Raw genomic sequence first — 18,355 nt, forward strand, 5'->3', positions numbered from 1 at the left:
ATCGGTTTCCACTTCCTATATATAGCCCACAACCTTGCAGATATATAAAGGAACCAGGCTTGTCTGCTTTTGCTGCATTAACATTTCCGAGAAGCATTCTTAACTTAGTAAGTGCGACTCTCTTCTTACACACTTTTATCTCCGACAATCACCTCAAAATAACCAAAAAGAAAAACATTTTCAATCCAAGAATAATGTTAAATTCTTCTTATACTCGCAACCAAATCCTCTGTTTCATCACACTAGTTCTCACACTAATCTCTATGGCCGAATCTCGATCCCATCACCATAAACAAAAACATAAACACAATAGCCATAACCATCACTCCTCAAAACCACATCCACCTTATTCCTCAATCTCTCAGCCTCCTACTCCTCCTCCGGGCCCTACTGACTCACCGTCACCATCACTGCCACCGTCACCTTCCGACGACAACAACGATGTCATCTACAACGTGAGAAAGTTCGGTGCGGTCGGGGATGGTGTCACAGACGACACGGAAGCATTCAAAACGGCGTGGGATTCATCATGTAGCAATGAGAACGACACCGTTTCAGTGTTGCTTGTTCCTTACGGTTACACATTCATGATTCAGTCCACTATTTTTACCGGTCCTTGCCGCTCTTACCAATTATTCCAAGTAATATTTCTCTTCTTACATTTATCAAAAAAAAATGTTTATCTATTTAAAACAAAATAAACGCTTGCGACACATTAAGCTAATGTGGTCAAATGGTTTTTTTTTTTTTTTTTTTTGCTTTAACTTGAATTGCATTAAAAAAATCTATAAAAAAACGGCCTTCTCGGGCATAAGTACAAATTTTACTTTCAAGGAGCTTAGAGACAAAAGGATTGTGAAAATTTAAGAGAACGAGAGACAAGATAATTAGTTGGTGTTTTTATACTGAATTAATTATTTTTTATTATTATTGAAATGTGAAATATTTTTTTATTGATTGTTAGGTGGATGGGACCATTGTAACACCGGACGGACCAGAATCGTGGCCGAGCAACATAAGTAAAAGACAATGGCTTGTCTTCTACAGAGTCAACGGAATGGCTTTGAAAGGCGCCGGAGTTATCGACGGCCGAGGACAAAAATGGTGGGATCTTCCCTGCAAACCTCACCGGGTAAATTCAACTAATTATTTAAAAATGAAATATTCTATATATATTTAAGTTTCTCGATTTCTAATTATTATTTGTTATTTTTTATCTACAGGCCGTCAACAAATCTGCAGTTGTTGCTGGTCCTTGCGACAGCCCAATTGTAAGTTCATCATAAAAATTAGCTTAAAAACCAATTTATTTATTTTCGATAATTTTTTTCCCTAAATAATTTAAGTTGATAATTAATGATGCAAATTGCATGCAGGCTTTGAGGTTCTTTATGAGCTCGAACCTAACGGTGGAAGGTCTACAGATAAAAAACAGCCCGCAGTTTCATTTTAGGTTCGATGGATGTCAAGGAGTTAACGTCGACTCCCTTCACATCACTGCTCCACCGTTAAGTCCCAACACTGACGGCATCCATATCGAAAACTCTAACTCCGTTACCATCTACAACTCCGTCATCTCCAACGGTATACACAAATATATATATATATACACATATATCAAAGTTCTAAAAATCATCATTAAAAACCTTTTACTAAAAAAGAACAAACAAACAAAAAAGTTTTATAATGCGGTAGCCATCGAGAAATAGAATTTTGTTGTGTTTCAGATCAGTTACTATATTTAAAAAAAAAAAAAAAAAACTGGTGGATTAACGGGTCAAATCGGCTGTATAATAAATTTACGCATCCTTTAAATTTAAGTATAGAAATATATAATTCAATGAAAAAAGACCTAAAAAAAATCAGCAAAAATAAAGTGGAATATATGATTCTTGTTTGAATAATTAAAGTCATGCCTCCATTTTGCAGGAGATGATTGTGTATCGATTGGTTCGGGATCCTACGATGTTGATATACGGAATCTCACTTGTGGACCCGGTGGCCATGGAATTAGGTTTATTAATCTCTCTCTCTCCCTTTAATTTATGATTAACTAACGAACAATATTTATTATCACGTAGAGATCACACTAAATAGATATACTAAATTTTCAGCATAGGAAGTTTGGGCAATCACAACTCACACGCATGCGTCTCAAACATAACCGTTAGAGACTCGGTGATAAAATACTCCGACAATGGAGTTCGGATCAAAACATGGCAAGGCGGGTCCGGTTCAGTCTCGGGCGTGACGTTCAACAACATCCACGTGGACACAGTCCGTAACCCAATAATCATTGACCAATACTATTGCATGACTAAAGATTGTTCTAATAAAACATCTGCGGTTTTTGTATCTGATATTGCGTACCAAGGCATCAAAGGAACCTACGATATTCGAAGTCCTCCAATGCATTTTGGATGCAGCGATGCAGTTCCATGCACCAATCTAACTCTTTCGGACATCGAATTGCTTCCTGCAAAAGGCGAAATCGTTTCGGATCCATTTTGTTGGAATGCTTATGGAATTGCGGAAGAGCTTTCGATTCCTCCGGTTTGGTGTCTCATGTCCGACCCTCCCACGGCGTTGCAAGGTGCTCTTGTTGGCAAGTGTGGTTCATCTTGATTTGCACCAGTGGATCAATAATTGAGGTAGACAATATTCTAAAGGTTTTACGAGACTTTAGAGAGAAATGTATATAAGTTTGAGTTGATTCTTCATTGAGGAGTGGTACGTTTTATTTGCCTCTCCAAATATTTTAAAATCGTGTTTGATTTTCATATGATGATTTCTGTATTGTTGTTTTACTAATTATGGAGTGATTAATATTAAGATTGTGTTTTGCTTCAGTGTTATATGTCACTATTATATATGGATATGGCCTGCTTTTTCTTTCTATGAGTGTGTATTTATATGATTTTTTGGTTTAATGAGAGGAATTAAAGTATAGATGTTAGACTAGTAGTATTGTACCGTCATGTACCAGTACAAGTGGAACATTCATTGTTCACACTAAACTGCAAATTTTATAAGATCCAATTTTCGAAAAGAATGCTAAACAAATTCGTCAGACGTCAGAACATAGTTTTATAAATTTATTAGTTTGAGATTACATAGTTCCTTTTATTGATTAAAAGTAACACAACAGGTTAAAAATTTACCATTTAATCTTCTTGTTAACTTGTAAAAAAAAGGAATTGTATCCTATTGTTCAGTAGAACTCCTAAACAATTTAAATGGGTCGTAGAATGAAACATATTTGTTTTGTCTATATCTAATTGGTCCCTATCTAATATAATATTATATAAGCTAATTGTTTGGTAGCCAATTAAACTATGTGAGAAGAAATATAAACTAGTGGATTATCTGAGTAGAAAGTTGAAGAGAATATTCCAACTTTTGGATGTTGTCTTGGTCTCTTGGTAGGTCGAACTAATAATATATAACTGTTTTATTGCTTAGATATTACATTAATTGCACTCAAACATATGTTCATCGATCTCTCGTCGTGTTGCTTTCGTAGTCCAGAATATGCGTGTATCTAGTTAATCATTAATCAAATAATTATTTAGATAATGATATAAAAATGGTGTTATTTCATTGTTTAGTTTTTAGTTATATTTAGGTTATATTATTATTCTTGAAGCTATGCAATATTTTTTATATCAAACTTTTATAAATACGAAGTACACATTGTTTAACTGGAAATCATAAGGCACATATATATAAGCAAATAAGTATAACCAAGGATGTAATATTGACTAGATAAAGAATAAAGATGTTAATCTCAGTAAATATGCTATGTATTATGTCATTTACAGAGACCAGCAAAACTCGATTCACATTTAACGCTAACATATTTCATTGAAAATGATCGGTTGAATCATTACTTATAAACCGAATAAAGATTCATTGATCATTTGTAAACAAACATAACATATATCGTAAAAAAAAAAAGAATTCCGCATCTGCAAACTAAAATCGAATAATCATATACTAAACCAAATCTATGTATAGTTCAAAAAAAAAAAAAATTTATGTAGTTTCCGTGAGCAAAACCTTTAATCATGTTTTTCATCATTAAAGCTTGCAGAGCCATGCTTACCATGTAGTGAAAAAGGTTTTTCTTCAAGCCTCCAATATATGTAAATTTTTTAGGACCTCCATTTTCTTAAAAGATGGTTAAGTGATTTAAAGTTGGTGTGAGTTTTTTTTACATAAGATGGTTTTTTATTTTTGTTTATAAAACGAGAAAAAAAAAAGAAATAGATTTAAAATTGAATGGCCTAACTATCATATCTATAGGAAGAGAACTAGTTAGAGATTTCGATTATGAGAGTTCGGTGAAAGAGTTTTTTGAAAAAGAAGGAAGAAAAATTATGTTTTAATTAGTTTTTTTAGATTGATTTTATTTTTGAATATTTTATATGATTTTAAATTATATTATATTTTTTTGTTAAAAATCTTTATTTTTTTTTTTAACGAAAAAAGCCCAATTTTTCAAGTTTGCCTTAAGCCCTTATAAACCTTTGCACGGCAAGCTTGTAACAAGAAATTAAATTAAATGTTTCAATGTAAAAAGATGGACCAAATAGAACGAATTATCAAGACAAAAACTGAAACAAAATTCAGGAATATTCGTAAATTACATGATAACCTGCCAATTTCCCCTTTTAACCAGACAATCTTTTTAACCAGAAAACTTTATTTCTTTTCACTTTTCCAACGAATTTTCCTTCGACGATTAGTTATTCAACGTCGAGTTGCTTTTCACTTTAGGGATTCTAAAGCTTTTTTTTTCGTTAAAGACTCTTTGTAAACTTGATATAGTAGGAACAACTTGTTTAAAGCTTACCTGGTTCACCTCTGCACGCGCAGCCACTAAGCTGTCACATATATCTTCAGTTATACATTAATATAAATATATGCATGCATAGCCATACAACCTACTATTAATTGCTAGAGCTGGTGATATCAGTTTATATTTTATAATTTGATATGGTACCAGACAACTTAAATGTGTGTTGGAGAAAAACTTTTGAGACAACTTAAACTCAAATTTATAATTTAATATGTAAATCAACGCATGGGTTAGAAAATTTTAAATTTTACTTTCAAGATTAGATAAGTAAAGTCATAATATTATCTGTGTTTTTTATAATCTTCAATATAGTAATAAACTAATAAATATAGCTCTCTCCAGTTTTCACTTAAATATGCATGTTCTTGGTAACTTAGACATGAAGATGTAAATTGTAATTATGGAGATGAATCACGCGTATACAGTATGTATATACATATGTATATGTATGCAATTATACAACATAACAAATATTTTACTATCTTTTTGAGGTTAAGGAAAACTGGAAAAGCTTACAAGGCCACTCGAAGATTCTAAGTTCTGACTCTCATTTTTGTAATTTTTGAATTTCTTTAAAACAAGACACCCAAAATATAATATATCTATATATTTTTAATTTAGGTTAAAAGATCATAATTTATAACAAATGGAGAAGTTTGGTGGGTCGCAAATGGAATGTTAGACACACCCACCTCCGATTCTCCCCTTTTTCGGTGTGACCACGTAATCCCAGTTTAACATATTTAACATCTAATTTATAACTATACACTTATTTAATTTATAACTACAGCAAAATATTAGTACATACAGTTGATGAATCGCAAGCCACTATTTTAAAATAATTAGTGTCATAAGTCATAACAATACAATTTCGTTGATATACAGAACATAAATAGGATTATCCAAAATTAGGATATGGTGTTGCAAATCGAGATTAATTAAGCATATATATCAGTCGCTGAATTGTTTTTAATCATCAGAAAGGTTACTGAAGATAACCAATCATGGTGAAAGCAACCAAATGAAACAAGTGAGTGGACAAATCATAGCCTTGTTTTCTTGGTTAACTCATAAAATATAAAGATTCTCCTTCTCGCTTTTCTGCATTGTCTCTTTATCTATGACTCTATGTCCATCACACTCATACCTTTCAATTAGACCATTCCCAATTCTAGTGAGACGAAGCGTATCAATTTGACTCCCTAATATGTCAATGAATCCTCCCTACTATGTCAATGAATCCTCCCAAATTATTTGCCTCAAGTTTCCTAACTTTGGATTTTCTCAAAAAACAAAAACTAAAAAAAAACTTAAAAATCAACAACTCTAAAAAATATACGTCCATGCAGACCTTCAAAATATGTTTATTAGACCAATATTAACTAGCTCCATGCATCAAAATTCGAATTATCTTTTTAACTCATTCTCCTCTTTACATGCACCAACATGGTAAATATATATACATATAATACATGCCTTTTTTTACATATAAATATCTAATACATGCTTTGTGTTGTGTATTTTGTAATTATGAAAGAAAAAAGAATATTTACATAAAAGTGAATTAAGGATGCAATAATGAGAAGAGAGGATTAAGGATGCCTTAGACCTTAAAAGCCTAGTCACACGACACTCTTACAAAGTCGCAGACTGGCAGTGAAATAGCAAGTGAGTCTTGTCATGAACACCATTCCCATTATTCTCAATTGAGTACTATATATATAACATTCTTTTTTATATTTTGTAAATTAATTTTTACTCTCTATCTGTCTGACAAAATCAAAGATTTCCTTTGTTTTTCCACGTATTCCTTTTAGAAAAACTTGCTTTATATTACTTATTAACTATAATTATTATATACCAAAGGATTCAAAAAACAACTGAAGAGTAAGGTGTAAGGTGAATATGATGAGGTAGTAAAGACAAGTTAGAGGGAGAGAACGAGACTGAGCAGGAAATAAGAGGAGGATGACCAGGCCAGAGAGTAGGAGTGTTGTTTCTCCCAACAAGAGAAATTGTTTAACAAATCTTTACCACAACAAACAAATTTCAGAAGTTCTTCAGACCCTTCGGGCCAATAATATAATGGGCCTTTCTCTATGAGAACAATCAGGGCCTTGGATTTCTCGAATATGTCCTTTGAATATACTGTCGAGAAGGAAAAAGAAAATACATTGAGTCTCTTCCTTTTTTATTTGCAAATCACATTTCATAGGATGTCAAAAAAAAAAAAAAAATCACATTTCATAGATACAATCATCAAACATTGAACCCTTTAACTTTTTTTTTTGGTGTCACAAGCTTAAATTCTGAACCCTTTAACTTATGCGCACGAAGAATAGTTGTTGTTTTGTTTCTTCTTCATGTCGAGAATAGTTTTGTTTTTAGCAAATACATTATAAAACTTTGACCCCAAAAACAATCAACTGTGGAAAAACAAAGATGATATAATTACGGTTCATTATTGAAGAACAAAGCCGAAACTTTGACCCCAAAAACAATCAACTGTGGAAAAACAAAGACGATATAATTACGGTTCATTATGAAAGAACAAAGCCGAGAAGAATTTTTCTTTATATGGATGTTTTACTTGTTTACTTACAAGTGGCCGACAAGATATATAATTTGATTTGACATATATCTTTGTAAAATCTCATAATTTGAACAGATTTTAGTACGACAAGTATATTTTATGAAATTCTTACTCTCAATCATTAGATTAAGAAAATAGGTTCCAGGAAAGTTGATCTAACGGTTCAGAGTAAAGAATACTGTAAAATCGATGAATCTCTCTTATTTCGCGACCTACCATGAGTAAAGTAAACGCATCAAGTCAAGCTTTTCAATTTTCATGATGGGTCTTTGTTATTTCTTCAACATTTTTATTTCCCATGTAGAGAATGTGTCAAGATTACGTCATCGCAATGACGTAATCTCGTAACTGCTTCATGTCGTTTTATCCAAAAACCATCGTCTGACGCAATCGTAACGTTGGTATCTCCGTATTCTTTTACTTTTGTGCCCTTGGTATGGTCGCTTTATTTTGAAGTTTTTTTTCTTATTAAATTTCTTCAAAATCAATTTAAAATCTACTACTACCTAACTGAAACTTTTAAGAGAATATCTTAAAATATTATGTTTTTGAAAATATTTAGGCATATTCTATGATTTTGAAGCGTTTGAAGTGATTTTTTTTTTGTTTTTTGATAAATATATCAATAGCCAAATTCATAGTTTAAGAAATATGTCATGGGTTTTTCAATGAGATTTTTTATAAAATCATAAAATTATTAAAATCAATATAGATGATAAAAAAAATTCTTGCCTTAAACTTGGAGATTTATCTGTGGAAACTTTCATAATCGAAATAATCCAGCGAACGAAGATTTTATATTCTGATTTTAAGTAAATTGTTAAAGAAGAAGGAAAAAGTAAAGAAAGACCAGTACTGAGAAAGACTAAATGAGCTGGCTGGGGACAGGGTGTTTTTTGTCATTTGAGGAGAAGTTTCGTGACGTCTAAATTCTCCTTATAAAAGAAAATCATCAGACGAATAAGGATATTTGCCTTACTCACTCTCGAGGATCATTTTTTTTTCACTTCCTAAATGTATCCCAAACAATTTAATTTACACGATTACCCCTCTAATGCCATAAAGACCATGAGGAACAAGGACCAAAATGTGGAGATCAAGAACATGATCGTTGAGAGAGAACGAGAAGACGAAGATGAAGAAGACAAGAAGATCGATACATTCTTTAAGCTTATCAAAACTTATCAGGAAGCTCGGAAACGAAGACGAGAAGAGTTAACTGAGAATTCCGGCGACGCGAGGAAGAAATCCAACGGTGGAGAGAGGTCCGGTGTCGTTGTTCCGGCGTTTCAGCTGGAGGATTTCTCTCAGTGTCGTACGGACTTGAAGCCATTGATGGCTGTTTCGGTTCAAAAGGAAGAGAATACAAAGGTGAAAGAAGAGGAAGAAGAAGAAGCAGAGAAGAAGGAAGGAGAAGAAGAGAAGGGTTTAGATCTTAATCTTGCATTGTAGTAAATTAATCTTATTTTTAACTATTCACTTTCACTTAGGAGTTTGAGATTAAACTAATGAATCTTTCATTGAATCCAAACGTGTCTCCGATCAATATAAAAATAAAAACTTACCTGATCTTAAGTTTAAAGAATCATGAAAGGTCAATTTGGAAGTTCCTCCAGATCTAAGTGAGTTCAAAATAATTTGTATAATTTCAGTGTGTAGATCAATTTTTCAGTATGCAGACGAGGACTTGTGCCATTGAACAGCCAGAAGTCAATTCGTTGACTTTTATCGTTATTCCTCGGATCTTGAAACAGACTACACATCTCTTAATCAGAGAAGACAAGATTGACTCTCTCTGTTAATCCAAAGCTTGCTAAACAAAACAAAAAAAAATCTCAAAGCTTTTTGCACTAAAGTCGATTCTGAGATTCGTCCAATTTTATATTTCCTCTCGTTACTGATTCAAGAAAAATGGGGACGACTCTGGGAAAGCCATTCGCCAGTTTTTTTCAAAGATAACGAACCGAAAATTGTCTTGTTTGGTCTGGATGCTACCGGAAAATCATCAATAATGCACAAACTCAAAACCGGAGATACCACAAACATGCCCACCATTGGTATGTAAAGCAATCAACTAAAACAATCATCATCACTTCATCTAATTTCAATCCACTGTTCTCTGTGAATTCTTCAAAAGTGGATCATTGCTTTTAGGATTCGATGTGGAAAGGTTAAAATACAAGGATTCAACCTTAGTCTTTTGGGAAATTAGCGGCCAACAACGTTACAATGTAGTTGAAAGTTGTTAACTTTAGAAGCATTAAGATCATAACTTGATGATGATGGGTTTATTCTAAAAAACATATTACAGTTGCTTCCACTATGGAGACATTACTTCCAAGAAGTATCAGGGCTTGTACTTGTAGTAGATAGCACAGACAGAGATCGAATTGAAGAGGCTAAGGATTTTCTTAACATGGTGATTGATGAGGTAACAAACAACATGTCTTCAAAACATCGAGCAAGTCATATAATCTAACGTTTTGATGCCATATGTAATAGATACGAGGGAGTGTACCGGACAATGTGGCTGTTCTTGTATATGGGAACAAGTCTGAGGTTCCTGGTGCTATGTCTGCTTCTGAGATCAGTAACAAACTTGATCTTGCTTCTCTTCGTCAAAGAAACTGGCAAAGAAACTGGTAAAAAGTTAATCTTTTTTAGGACTCCTCCAATCCTTGGCCTAATCTGATGATATCGTGTTTTCAATTTTGGGTTTGTCTAGGCATGTTCAAAGCTCATGTGCACTATGTGGTGCCGGTTTACACGAAGGACTTGACTGGCTCTTGAAAAATGCTGGGAGAATGTAACATTTTTTCAACGAGGAATCTCTGTACCGAAAATAGCCATCTTCTGCTTCAAGTTATCAAGCTCTTCGTGCTTATTTGCTAGCTCCATCAACAACTTAATCCTTTTAAAAGAGACGTTACTCGGTCTATGCCCCTTCTCAACCATCTGCAGCAGACATTTCTCAGCTTCGTCGACTTTAGCCAAATCACAAAGCAAATCCAAAAGGACATCAGAAACCAAACTATATGAACCGAAGCCTTTCACCACCATATCTTCCCACAACCGCATCGCCATATCCACTTTCTCGTGTCTCTTAAACATCTTAATCAAGAACATACAAGACTGAGTATTCGGCAAACACCCATTCGCCAACATTCTCTCATACAGCTCCCAAGACCGTCCCAAATCATTCGCCAAAGATAGAACACGGAAAAACAGATTATAAGTGGTCGCGTTCGGAGTCAAACCCTTCTTCACCATCTCATCCACCAACATATCAGCATCCCCTAGCCTCCTCGCTATGCAGTAATTCCTGATAGCAGCATTGTAAGCCGGAACATCAGGATAACATCCATACTCTTTCATTTCCTTTAAAACATCTCTAGCTTTATCAGGCTGTCCGATTAACCCCAACCCGCCTATAACGGTCGTGTAAGTTATAACATCTGGAGTTTCATCCTCCTCCCGCATCTTATCTATCAACCTATAAGCTTTCTCCATCTCTCTGTCCTTGCAATACACATCAATCAAAGAGTTGTACGTAACCACATCGGGTTTTAGCCCCTTTTCTCTCATTTCCTCAAAGAAAGCTTCAGCTTCTTCCGACGATCTCCAACCAGATAAAAGTATGTTAAAAGTCTGCAAATCGGGCTGAAACTGATGCTTCAAGGTATGATACGCATTTCTAGCATCGGTCATACTCTTCTCTTGGCAAAGAGTTCTCAAGAGAGCATTGAAACAAGCAGTGTCGAAGAAATCAGGAACCAATCTCTTAAACTTCCAGAAAGATTCGACTGTTTGTCTAACGGAACACAACTTAGCTACTCTACCTAAAACCACTTGCATCGTCCTCGGCGATATCAAAGACCGGTCCTTTCTCTTAGCTTCAATCAAAATCTCCCAAATCTGATCGAACTTTCGGTTTCTACCGAGGATATAGAGCATTGTGTCTAGAGAAAACGCCGAATGATAAAACCCTCTTCTAGCACCAGCGTACCTGTAAAATTCCAAGGCTTGCAGAGGGTTTCCGTGACTAAACCTCACCCTCTTCAAAACCCTTTCGATTAAATCCTTGGACAAGTGGATTCCACTAGAGCTCAACGATTCCTTGAGTTCTCCTTGCAGATTTGATCCATTGATCATTCGGAAAACAGTTTCCGCGTCATCGGCTTCCTCTGCAGGAAGCTTCTCATTCGAAGATATCGCCACGCTGTGGAGAAACGATGCAGAGAGCCGGAGGTTGGAAAAGCGAGAAACGCACTGAGAAGATAACGGCTTGAGTATCATCCTCATTTCAGCAGTGAGATTCGTCGAATACCGTTTACAAAGACCTGAACTTGGCTCAAAATAGGAGAAGAAACTCAGATTGCCGGTAACCGAAGCTCTGTATCAGAAGACTATTCACAAACCAGAACAATACTGCGTTTGGACTCTTTAGGTTAGAGAGAGAGAGAGAGAGAGAGAGAGAGAGAGAGAGAGAGAGGGAGAGAGACCCAAAAGCCGGGACGATCCTAAAGCCACATCAGACCGAAATCATACCGAAAATATTTACTCGCTCGGTTTGGAGATGATTTGAACCAAATCATATCTAACAAAGATAGAGTTTCTCTAAGAAACTTAGGAAAAAAGGAAATTATAATTAAAAAAGGAAATAAATGACGAAGAAAACTCCTTTATTCTCTAAGAAATACAGGAAACAACAAATTACGCATACAAGTTAAATGGTTTATATCAAACAAACAAAGTAGTGACTACGAAAACAAGAAAATCTGTGAAGAAAAGGAAATTCCGTTGTTATTCTGCAAAAAAGCTTAGGAAAAAAAAGAAATTATAATTAAAAAGAGGAAATAAAGGACACGGATTAGGTTTCGTAAAACATTATAAAAGGAGGGATAGGGTACTTCTCTTTGTATCATAAATCACAATCAAAACACTCATCAACGCTTTCTGATTCAGCGAGTTCAAGATCTGCTTCCTGAATCTTCCTTTCTTGTTCGAAATATCTTTGGTGATCATTCTTGTTATCGATAATGGCGAAAACAACAGGGAGAATCTTGTGCTTGGTCATGTTTGTGATGATTTATCTCTTGAGTTGCTGCTCAGCGACGGTCTTCAAAGTCGGAGGCTCGGAGGGATGGACAACCAAGACTGCCAAGGACGACACCTTTAACGACTGGTTCGGGGGCGTTCATAAGGAATACCACGTGGGAGATTCTCTGATCTTCGAATACGATCCCAGCATCAACGACGTCACTCAAGTCTCTGGCTCTTTGGAATACGAATTCTGCGATTCTTCTTCTCCTAAAGCCGTCTACAACACAGGACACGATGTCGTGACTCTCACGGAACCAGGTTCTTACTACTTCATCAGCTCAAACCAACCTCAATGCGTATCGGGGCAGAGGTTCGAAGTTGTTGTCGTCCAAGATCTGTCAAGTACTCCCGTTCCGAGCTAGATGCTTCCTGTAGGAAAGATGTACAAGGTCGGAGACTCAAAAGGATGGAGCGTCTATGACAGTGACTTCTTCAACAAGTGGAGTGAGGAGAAAGAGTTTCATGTTGGAGATGTTCTGTTTTTCGAATACGAAAACGAAATCAACGACGTCTATGAAATCAGCGGTGATCTTGAATTCTTAGCCTGCCAACCTTTTTCTCCTGTAGCCGTGCACAAGACAGGACACGACCTCGTTAGGCTCACCGAACCAGGTGTTCATTATTTCATAACCTCACACTCGGGCCATTGCGAGGCTGGCCTTAAGCTTCGAGTCGTGGTGGGTCCAAGAAGATGGACTTTTCAGCTATGGACCGCCTCAACAACTGGTTACACTCCTTCATGCCCCAACCCCATCACTAAACCATTCCTTCGCTATTTTGCTTTGAGATTTTAACTTCTTTACAGTTTTCGAATGTACTTCTTCTTTAAGAGTTTTCGAATGTACTTCTCTGTTCTTCTTTTCCCATCGTTGTAGAGTAGTTCACATCATTAATTCGAGCAATAAAATTTCATGTTTCCTTAAATATATAACTCGAGCACATAACTAACAACATGCGTATCACTGATACCTAAATTGGACGAAAGTAAAGATAGGAGTTTCTAGCAAATTTAAATTACCAACATTCCACTTTTCTTTTTCTCTGTTCCGTGGGTTAACAAGTTTAACGATTGCTGATGTTAACATTCTTTTATAAGGAAAAGGAAAAAGTTAAATCTGACGGTTGAGATTACTTTTCTACGGATGGTCAAGATTGATCAGGAAGAAACCTACTTTTGACTTTTTTAACTCAGTGATGAAAAAATAATGTAAAATCATATCTAAGGGTTTGCGTCAGCATACTGATTTATAGGACTAACAATTTAAAAATCCGACGGTTGAAAACAATGTTTAAATGCAACGGATGGTCAAGATTGATCAGAGAGAAGAGAACAGTCTATTTTGTTTGTTTTTTTTTTTCGTTTTCTTACTTATTCAGCGAAAAGGTTCTCTCTTCCTAAATTGAATCGCCGTTCACTTTGTAACATAGAAACTGTTGTCACGGCTTCGACCTCATCGTAGGTAAGTCGAAGTTCCCTTTGTTATCTAATTTCTATTGACTTTGTTATATAAAGATATATATTGTTGTCTGATCTGGAACTGTCGACATGTTATTGATTATCCACTCTCCCTCTTATTACTCTTCTAGAATTATGGGTTTCCGTTTTGCAATATAATCATAGATTTGGTTGGTCGCTTGAATCCTTAATACCCAAAACATAGATTTGCTAGGTCCTAGAAATTGAAATTGAAAAACTTTCTGGTTGGTTGGAGTATGGTACTAATACCGTGGTCAAGATTATATTTTAAAAATATGGTTGAGCGTAAAAAACTGATATTTACTTTTATGTTTTTCTTGTACATGTATTCTTCTTTTTCGTTACTGCCAAGATTACAAAAGATAATGATTCTAAATTTGTGAACAAAGGTGGAAACTCCTAAAGGTTTTTTTTTTTTGTTCATGTTTGAGGTTTAACTTATTTTGGCTGCTACTTAAAATTAACATCATTCGTCATTTTGGCCCGAGGAGCTGTAAAGTTTTTTTGTTTCTCGACCATTACGCAAAACAACCCCGGAAATGAGAAAGGCATTGAGTTGGGATATCAAAAACTTCTCGAAAAAGATCGGTAATATCCAGTCGCCTCCCTTCTCAAGCGGCGGCTGCAAATGGTAAAATCAGAGAAAGAAAAATTCAATGATCTTTAGCTTTCTTAGGCGAGTTTGCTGTCTATACTTGGATTTCTAGAACTAAAAATCTGAGTGTTTTCTCTTAGGCTTGTTACGGTTAATCCCAAGGGAAAACTTGATGATGATCACGTGTCCCTGTTCCTGGAGGATGCGAATCTTTACTTTTTGAGACGTGGATGGAAAAGGAGAGCCTGGTTTCGCTTTGTTTTGTTGAATGAATCTGGCAAAGAGCTCTACAGATCACCTGGTTTTGAGCAGCTTGATTTTGTTCCATTTGTGTAACCTGATTGATGAATAAAGAAAAGCTGATTTATCTGTTTTTTTTTTTTTTTTTTTTTTTTTATCTTACAGACCAATGCAGTTGCAGATTGTTCTGCGCTGAGGCCCCAAGCTGGGGTTACTCTAAGATGTTGCCTCTTACCAAGCTTGAAGAAAAAGGGTTTCTAGAGAAGAACAAACTAACCATCGAAGTCTACATCAATGTAGTTGAAGTTGTTCATCATGGAAAATCAACCGAGTCTGATACGTTAGAATTCCAAGGTTTCCATATCACTTCTTCTCAAGTAAGCTAAGGAGGAGCCACACCGGTTTCGTTTTTCTTCTTTAAAACCCATTAATAAACACCAGCCTGGTTAAGCATCCTAAAGCCATTTTTTCTTTTCTTTTTTTTTTGTTTTTGTTGGTAGGCTGCTTCAGTGGCGGATATGTTTATAGAGCACCCCGACTTGGCAGTAGATGTCAAACCAAAGAACCAAGGGGTGAAAACAGCGTACATGAATCTCCTCCTCGGCCTCATCGAGACACTGAGCAAGTCTCCACAGATGCTATCTATGACTGAACTAAGCAATGCTCAAAGCGAATTGACTGAGCTTACGGAATCAGGCTTCAGGCTCGACTGGTTGAAGTCAAAGCTTGAGGAGATTTCCTTGGAGAGGAATAAAGCGCTTTCTGATGGATCTTGGGTCCAACATCTCGAGGAACGGGTCAAGAATCTGGAGTTGCCTTTGTCCAAATCTGCTAAAGTTTCTCCGTTTGTGTTCATAGATTTTCTCGTAAAGAGATTCTTCTTCTCTTGCTTCTCACTCTCATAGCATAGCACTAAACTATGTTTTACATAATTATAGCTTGACAAGTTCTCATCAAGATTATAAAACTTTGACGACTGTTCTCTGTTTCACTTCTTATTACATTTCCTTCATACAAGTTGGTTTTTCTTTCCATTCTCTGTCTTTTTGTTATGATCACTTTTCGTTACATATAATGGTATAAACCTATACAATGATTCCAACAACTGGTTACACTCCTTCAGGCTACAAGCGCCGATTTGATTCGATTAAAATTCATGTTTCCTCTTGACCTAAAAAAAAATTTCATGTTTCCTTAACGTAACTAAAGAACAAAACTCACAAGTCACATCCAATATATGCATCTCTATAAATTCAACAAAAACAAAGAAGCTACCAAAATCAATTTAAACATTCCATTTTTTTTGTTTCCATGGGTTCTGAACAAATAATAACAAACAGTTTTCCCAAATATAGAAATCAATTATTAAAACTAATGGCAGTTTCTTCGTCAACAAAAACAAAAAATTGGATAGTTTTTAATTGGTTTCTTGAACCGGAACAGAGGTGATATCACTGACTGTATCTGTAGTATTTTCCTCGGACACTTTGAAGAAAGTGTAAGACAATATCAAGTTGTTGATTCCGTCCATTCTTGGATCAGTCTCAAACTCAGGATCAATGTAGAAGAAGACCTGGAAAACCAAGTAAAAACAAAAAGGTTTCAGTAGGCTCTTAATTTTAGTATCATTAAACAGAACCAAGGACAAAAGGCTAGTCACCGGCATGTCGATCTGTTCTCCCGGAAGAAGTCGCTGTTCCTCAAAGCAAAAGCACTGTATCTTGTTGAAATAAACTCCTGCCTGATAAACAATAAGAAAAATGGTACAAAATACGTTCTAAGGGAAGTTGATAGGGCAATACTGCGGCAAATTTATGTACCTTCATGGGAGTGACATTGTACGTGGATACTCCAGTTATTGGAGCTGAACTTTTGTTTTCAGCAGTGTAAAAGGCCAGCGCGCTTTCTCCTGGCTTTACTCTCACCTACAAGAACATATCAAAACCAATGAAATATCAGTTACAAAAAGAATAGCACATTAACAAGTCACAACATTCTTCGAAACTTGTAAAGTCTGAACCTCTCTTTGAGTTGGAGTGAACTTCCACTGCATCCCATCTGCAACATCAGCATTGAACTGCACGACAATCTCCCTGAAACGGGACAAATATTGTAGGGTGTATTGTAAACAAGCAAGTTCACCATAAACACATATTAAAATATAAAAAAATGACGGATATGAATGGTGTTAAGAGACAGAGGAATACACACCTTTCAGTGACGGTACCAGATTCTGAATGTCTAGCAATCTTCTCCTCGACAGTCTGTAGTACAAGGCCAAAGAAACCAGTGGAGCAACGATTAAGAAAGAGACTAGGAATAATTGAAAACCTCGGAGGAGAGAAGTGAAAGTATTATATACCTCTTTGCGTTGAACAGTACCTCCATATCCAGTAGCTTGGCAGAATGTTCTATACAATGGGACAGCTGCGTAAGTTAGCCCCACCATGCCAAAGACAACAGCGGTGAGGTAATAGAGCATCTTCTGTGATTTGGTTTCTGTCGGAGAGTGAGTAGAGTACTGGCGATGAGCACCAAGCAGCATCGATTTAGAAATAGCAGAGTGAGAACTCAAAGGTAAAAACGAAGATGAGCTTCCCCAAAGCCCTCTCTTGCTTGGAAGATTATGCCCGTTGCCTTTACATGCTCCATGAGTGTGATAACGAGAGCACAGAACACTAGGCACAGTCCTACATAAGAATTCGCATCAGCAACCCTCACGAGCTTAATTCCTATTCAATCATTCAGCTTGATCACTAGTGCGAAAAGGATAGAATTTTCATTGAGGGATTTTAACAAACAGTTAATGTGCAAATCAGGGAAATTTCGTTTACCTTGTAGATTGCGATGTTCGATGAAGCTTCTCTAAGTATGAAGAAATTAGAGTCCCTTTACATGCCTTCGACCACGACATGGCCGAAGAGAAATGATTTCACAATCGATCCACACAGTGAGACACTACACAAGCACTATCAACACAAGAAACACGAACCCAGAAGACGTTAATAGAAATTTCCGATCAATTTGAACGCCAATACATGGAAAATTAAACCCATTTATCCCCCCCCCCCTTTCCCAATCACCAACGTCATCAATAATCGCGCGAGGCCATAGCCGATCGTAAGCGAATCACAGACCAGGCCAACAACGATGATATGATTGGTTAAAGAGTGTAACGCAGCAAAGTATGAAAATTTCTCGAAGGAAAAAAGAAGAGAAGATACTAAAAGATTTACCGGTAAATGAACGGCGTTCTTGTGTCGTCGGCAGTAGAGAGATCAAAGACGTCACATGAAAGTGAAACCAACCAAACAAAACAATTTTTACACCCAAAAAAAAAAGTCAACAAGTCAAACAACGACTTGTCATGCTGGTAAAGATAGTCGGTTTTCTTTAATGTTTTTTTTTTTTAATTCACAAGCATTTAACCGAAATTTAATTGTAAGTCCAGGTTATGGGAAAATGGCCTAATAAGGCCCAAGATGA

At 35.8% G+C, this 18,355-nt stretch overlaps 5 protein-coding genes and 2 pseudogenes across 6 annotated transcripts; 5 read left to right on the forward strand and 2 right to left on the reverse strand.

Annotated features, from left to right (window-relative positions):
* Positions 1 to 75: 75 nt before the first annotated feature.
* Positions 76 to 2,802, forward strand: LOC18994608 (polygalacturonase At1g48100). Its single transcript, XM_006418275.2, has 6 exons — positions 76 to 641; positions 965 to 1,132; positions 1,224 to 1,271; positions 1,377 to 1,584; positions 1,930 to 2,014; positions 2,115 to 2,802. The coding sequence occupies exons 1-6, from the start codon at positions 195 to 197 to the stop codon at positions 2,623 to 2,625; spliced, it is 1,467 nt and encodes a 488-aa protein (XP_006418338.1). The 5' UTR covers positions 76 to 194; the 3' UTR covers positions 2,626 to 2,802.
* A 5,630-nt stretch (positions 2,803 to 8,432) lies between these two features.
* Positions 8,433 to 8,985, forward strand: LOC18994609 (protein NIM1-INTERACTING 1). Its single transcript, XM_006418276.2, has one exon. The coding sequence runs from the start codon at positions 8,469 to 8,471 to the stop codon at positions 8,904 to 8,906; it is 438 nt and encodes a 145-aa protein (XP_006418339.1). The 5' UTR covers positions 8,433 to 8,468; the 3' UTR covers positions 8,907 to 8,985.
* A 380-nt stretch (positions 8,986 to 9,365) lies between these two features.
* LOC18994610 lies at positions 9,366 to 10,264 on the forward strand (annotated as a pseudogene).
* Positions 9,690 to 11,896, reverse strand: LOC18994611 (putative pentatricopeptide repeat-containing protein At1g02420). Its single transcript, XM_006418278.2, has one exon. It carries the CDS (start codon positions 11,754 to 11,756, stop codon positions 10,272 to 10,274), a length of 1,485 nt encoding a protein of 494 aa, XP_006418341.1. The 5' UTR covers positions 11,757 to 11,896; the 3' UTR covers positions 9,690 to 10,271.
* A 597-nt stretch (positions 11,897 to 12,493) lies between these two features.
* On the forward strand, positions 12,494 to 13,351 carry LOC18994612 (annotated as a pseudogene).
* A 590-nt stretch (positions 13,352 to 13,941) lies between these two features.
* Positions 13,942 to 15,858, forward strand: LOC112084188 (MATH domain and coiled-coil domain-containing protein At2g42465-like). Of its 2 annotated transcripts, XM_024153428.1 has the most exons (5): positions 13,942 to 14,017; positions 14,534 to 14,665; positions 14,770 to 14,930; positions 15,035 to 15,246; positions 15,370 to 15,858. In XM_024153428.1, exons 2-5 carry the CDS (start codon positions 14,574 to 14,576, stop codon positions 15,772 to 15,774), a joined length of 870 nt encoding a protein of 289 aa, XP_024009196.1. In that variant the 5' UTR covers positions 13,942 to 14,017; positions 14,534 to 14,573; the 3' UTR covers positions 15,775 to 15,858. The 2 variants fall into 2 exon arrangements, with proteins under 2 accessions (XP_024009196.1, XP_024009195.1); XM_024153427.1 differs by having other exon boundaries at positions 13,952 to 14,665.
* Positions 15,859 to 16,151: 293 nt separating this feature from the next.
* On the reverse strand, positions 16,152 to 18,203 carry LOC18994613 (cytochrome c oxidase assembly protein COX11, mitochondrial). The gene is made up of 8 exons (XM_006418282.2): positions 18,106 to 18,203; positions 17,704 to 17,838; positions 17,232 to 17,559; positions 17,081 to 17,133; positions 16,890 to 16,962; positions 16,690 to 16,794; positions 16,530 to 16,610; positions 16,152 to 16,442 (listed from the first exon to the last, which is right to left on the reverse strand). Exons 2-8 carry the CDS (start codon positions 17,781 to 17,783, stop codon positions 16,287 to 16,289), a joined length of 876 nt encoding a protein of 291 aa, XP_006418345.1. The 5' UTR covers positions 17,784 to 17,838; positions 18,106 to 18,203; the 3' UTR covers positions 16,152 to 16,286.
* Between the last annotated feature and the right edge of the window lie 152 nt (positions 18,204 to 18,355).

Source organism: Eutrema salsugineum, unplaced genomic scaffold (assembly GCF_000478725.1).
Source record: "Eutrema salsugineum unplaced genomic scaffold, Eutsalg1_0 scaffold_5, whole genome shotgun sequence".
Taxonomy (NCBI): Eukaryota; Viridiplantae; Streptophyta; class Magnoliopsida; order Brassicales; family Brassicaceae; genus Eutrema; species Eutrema salsugineum.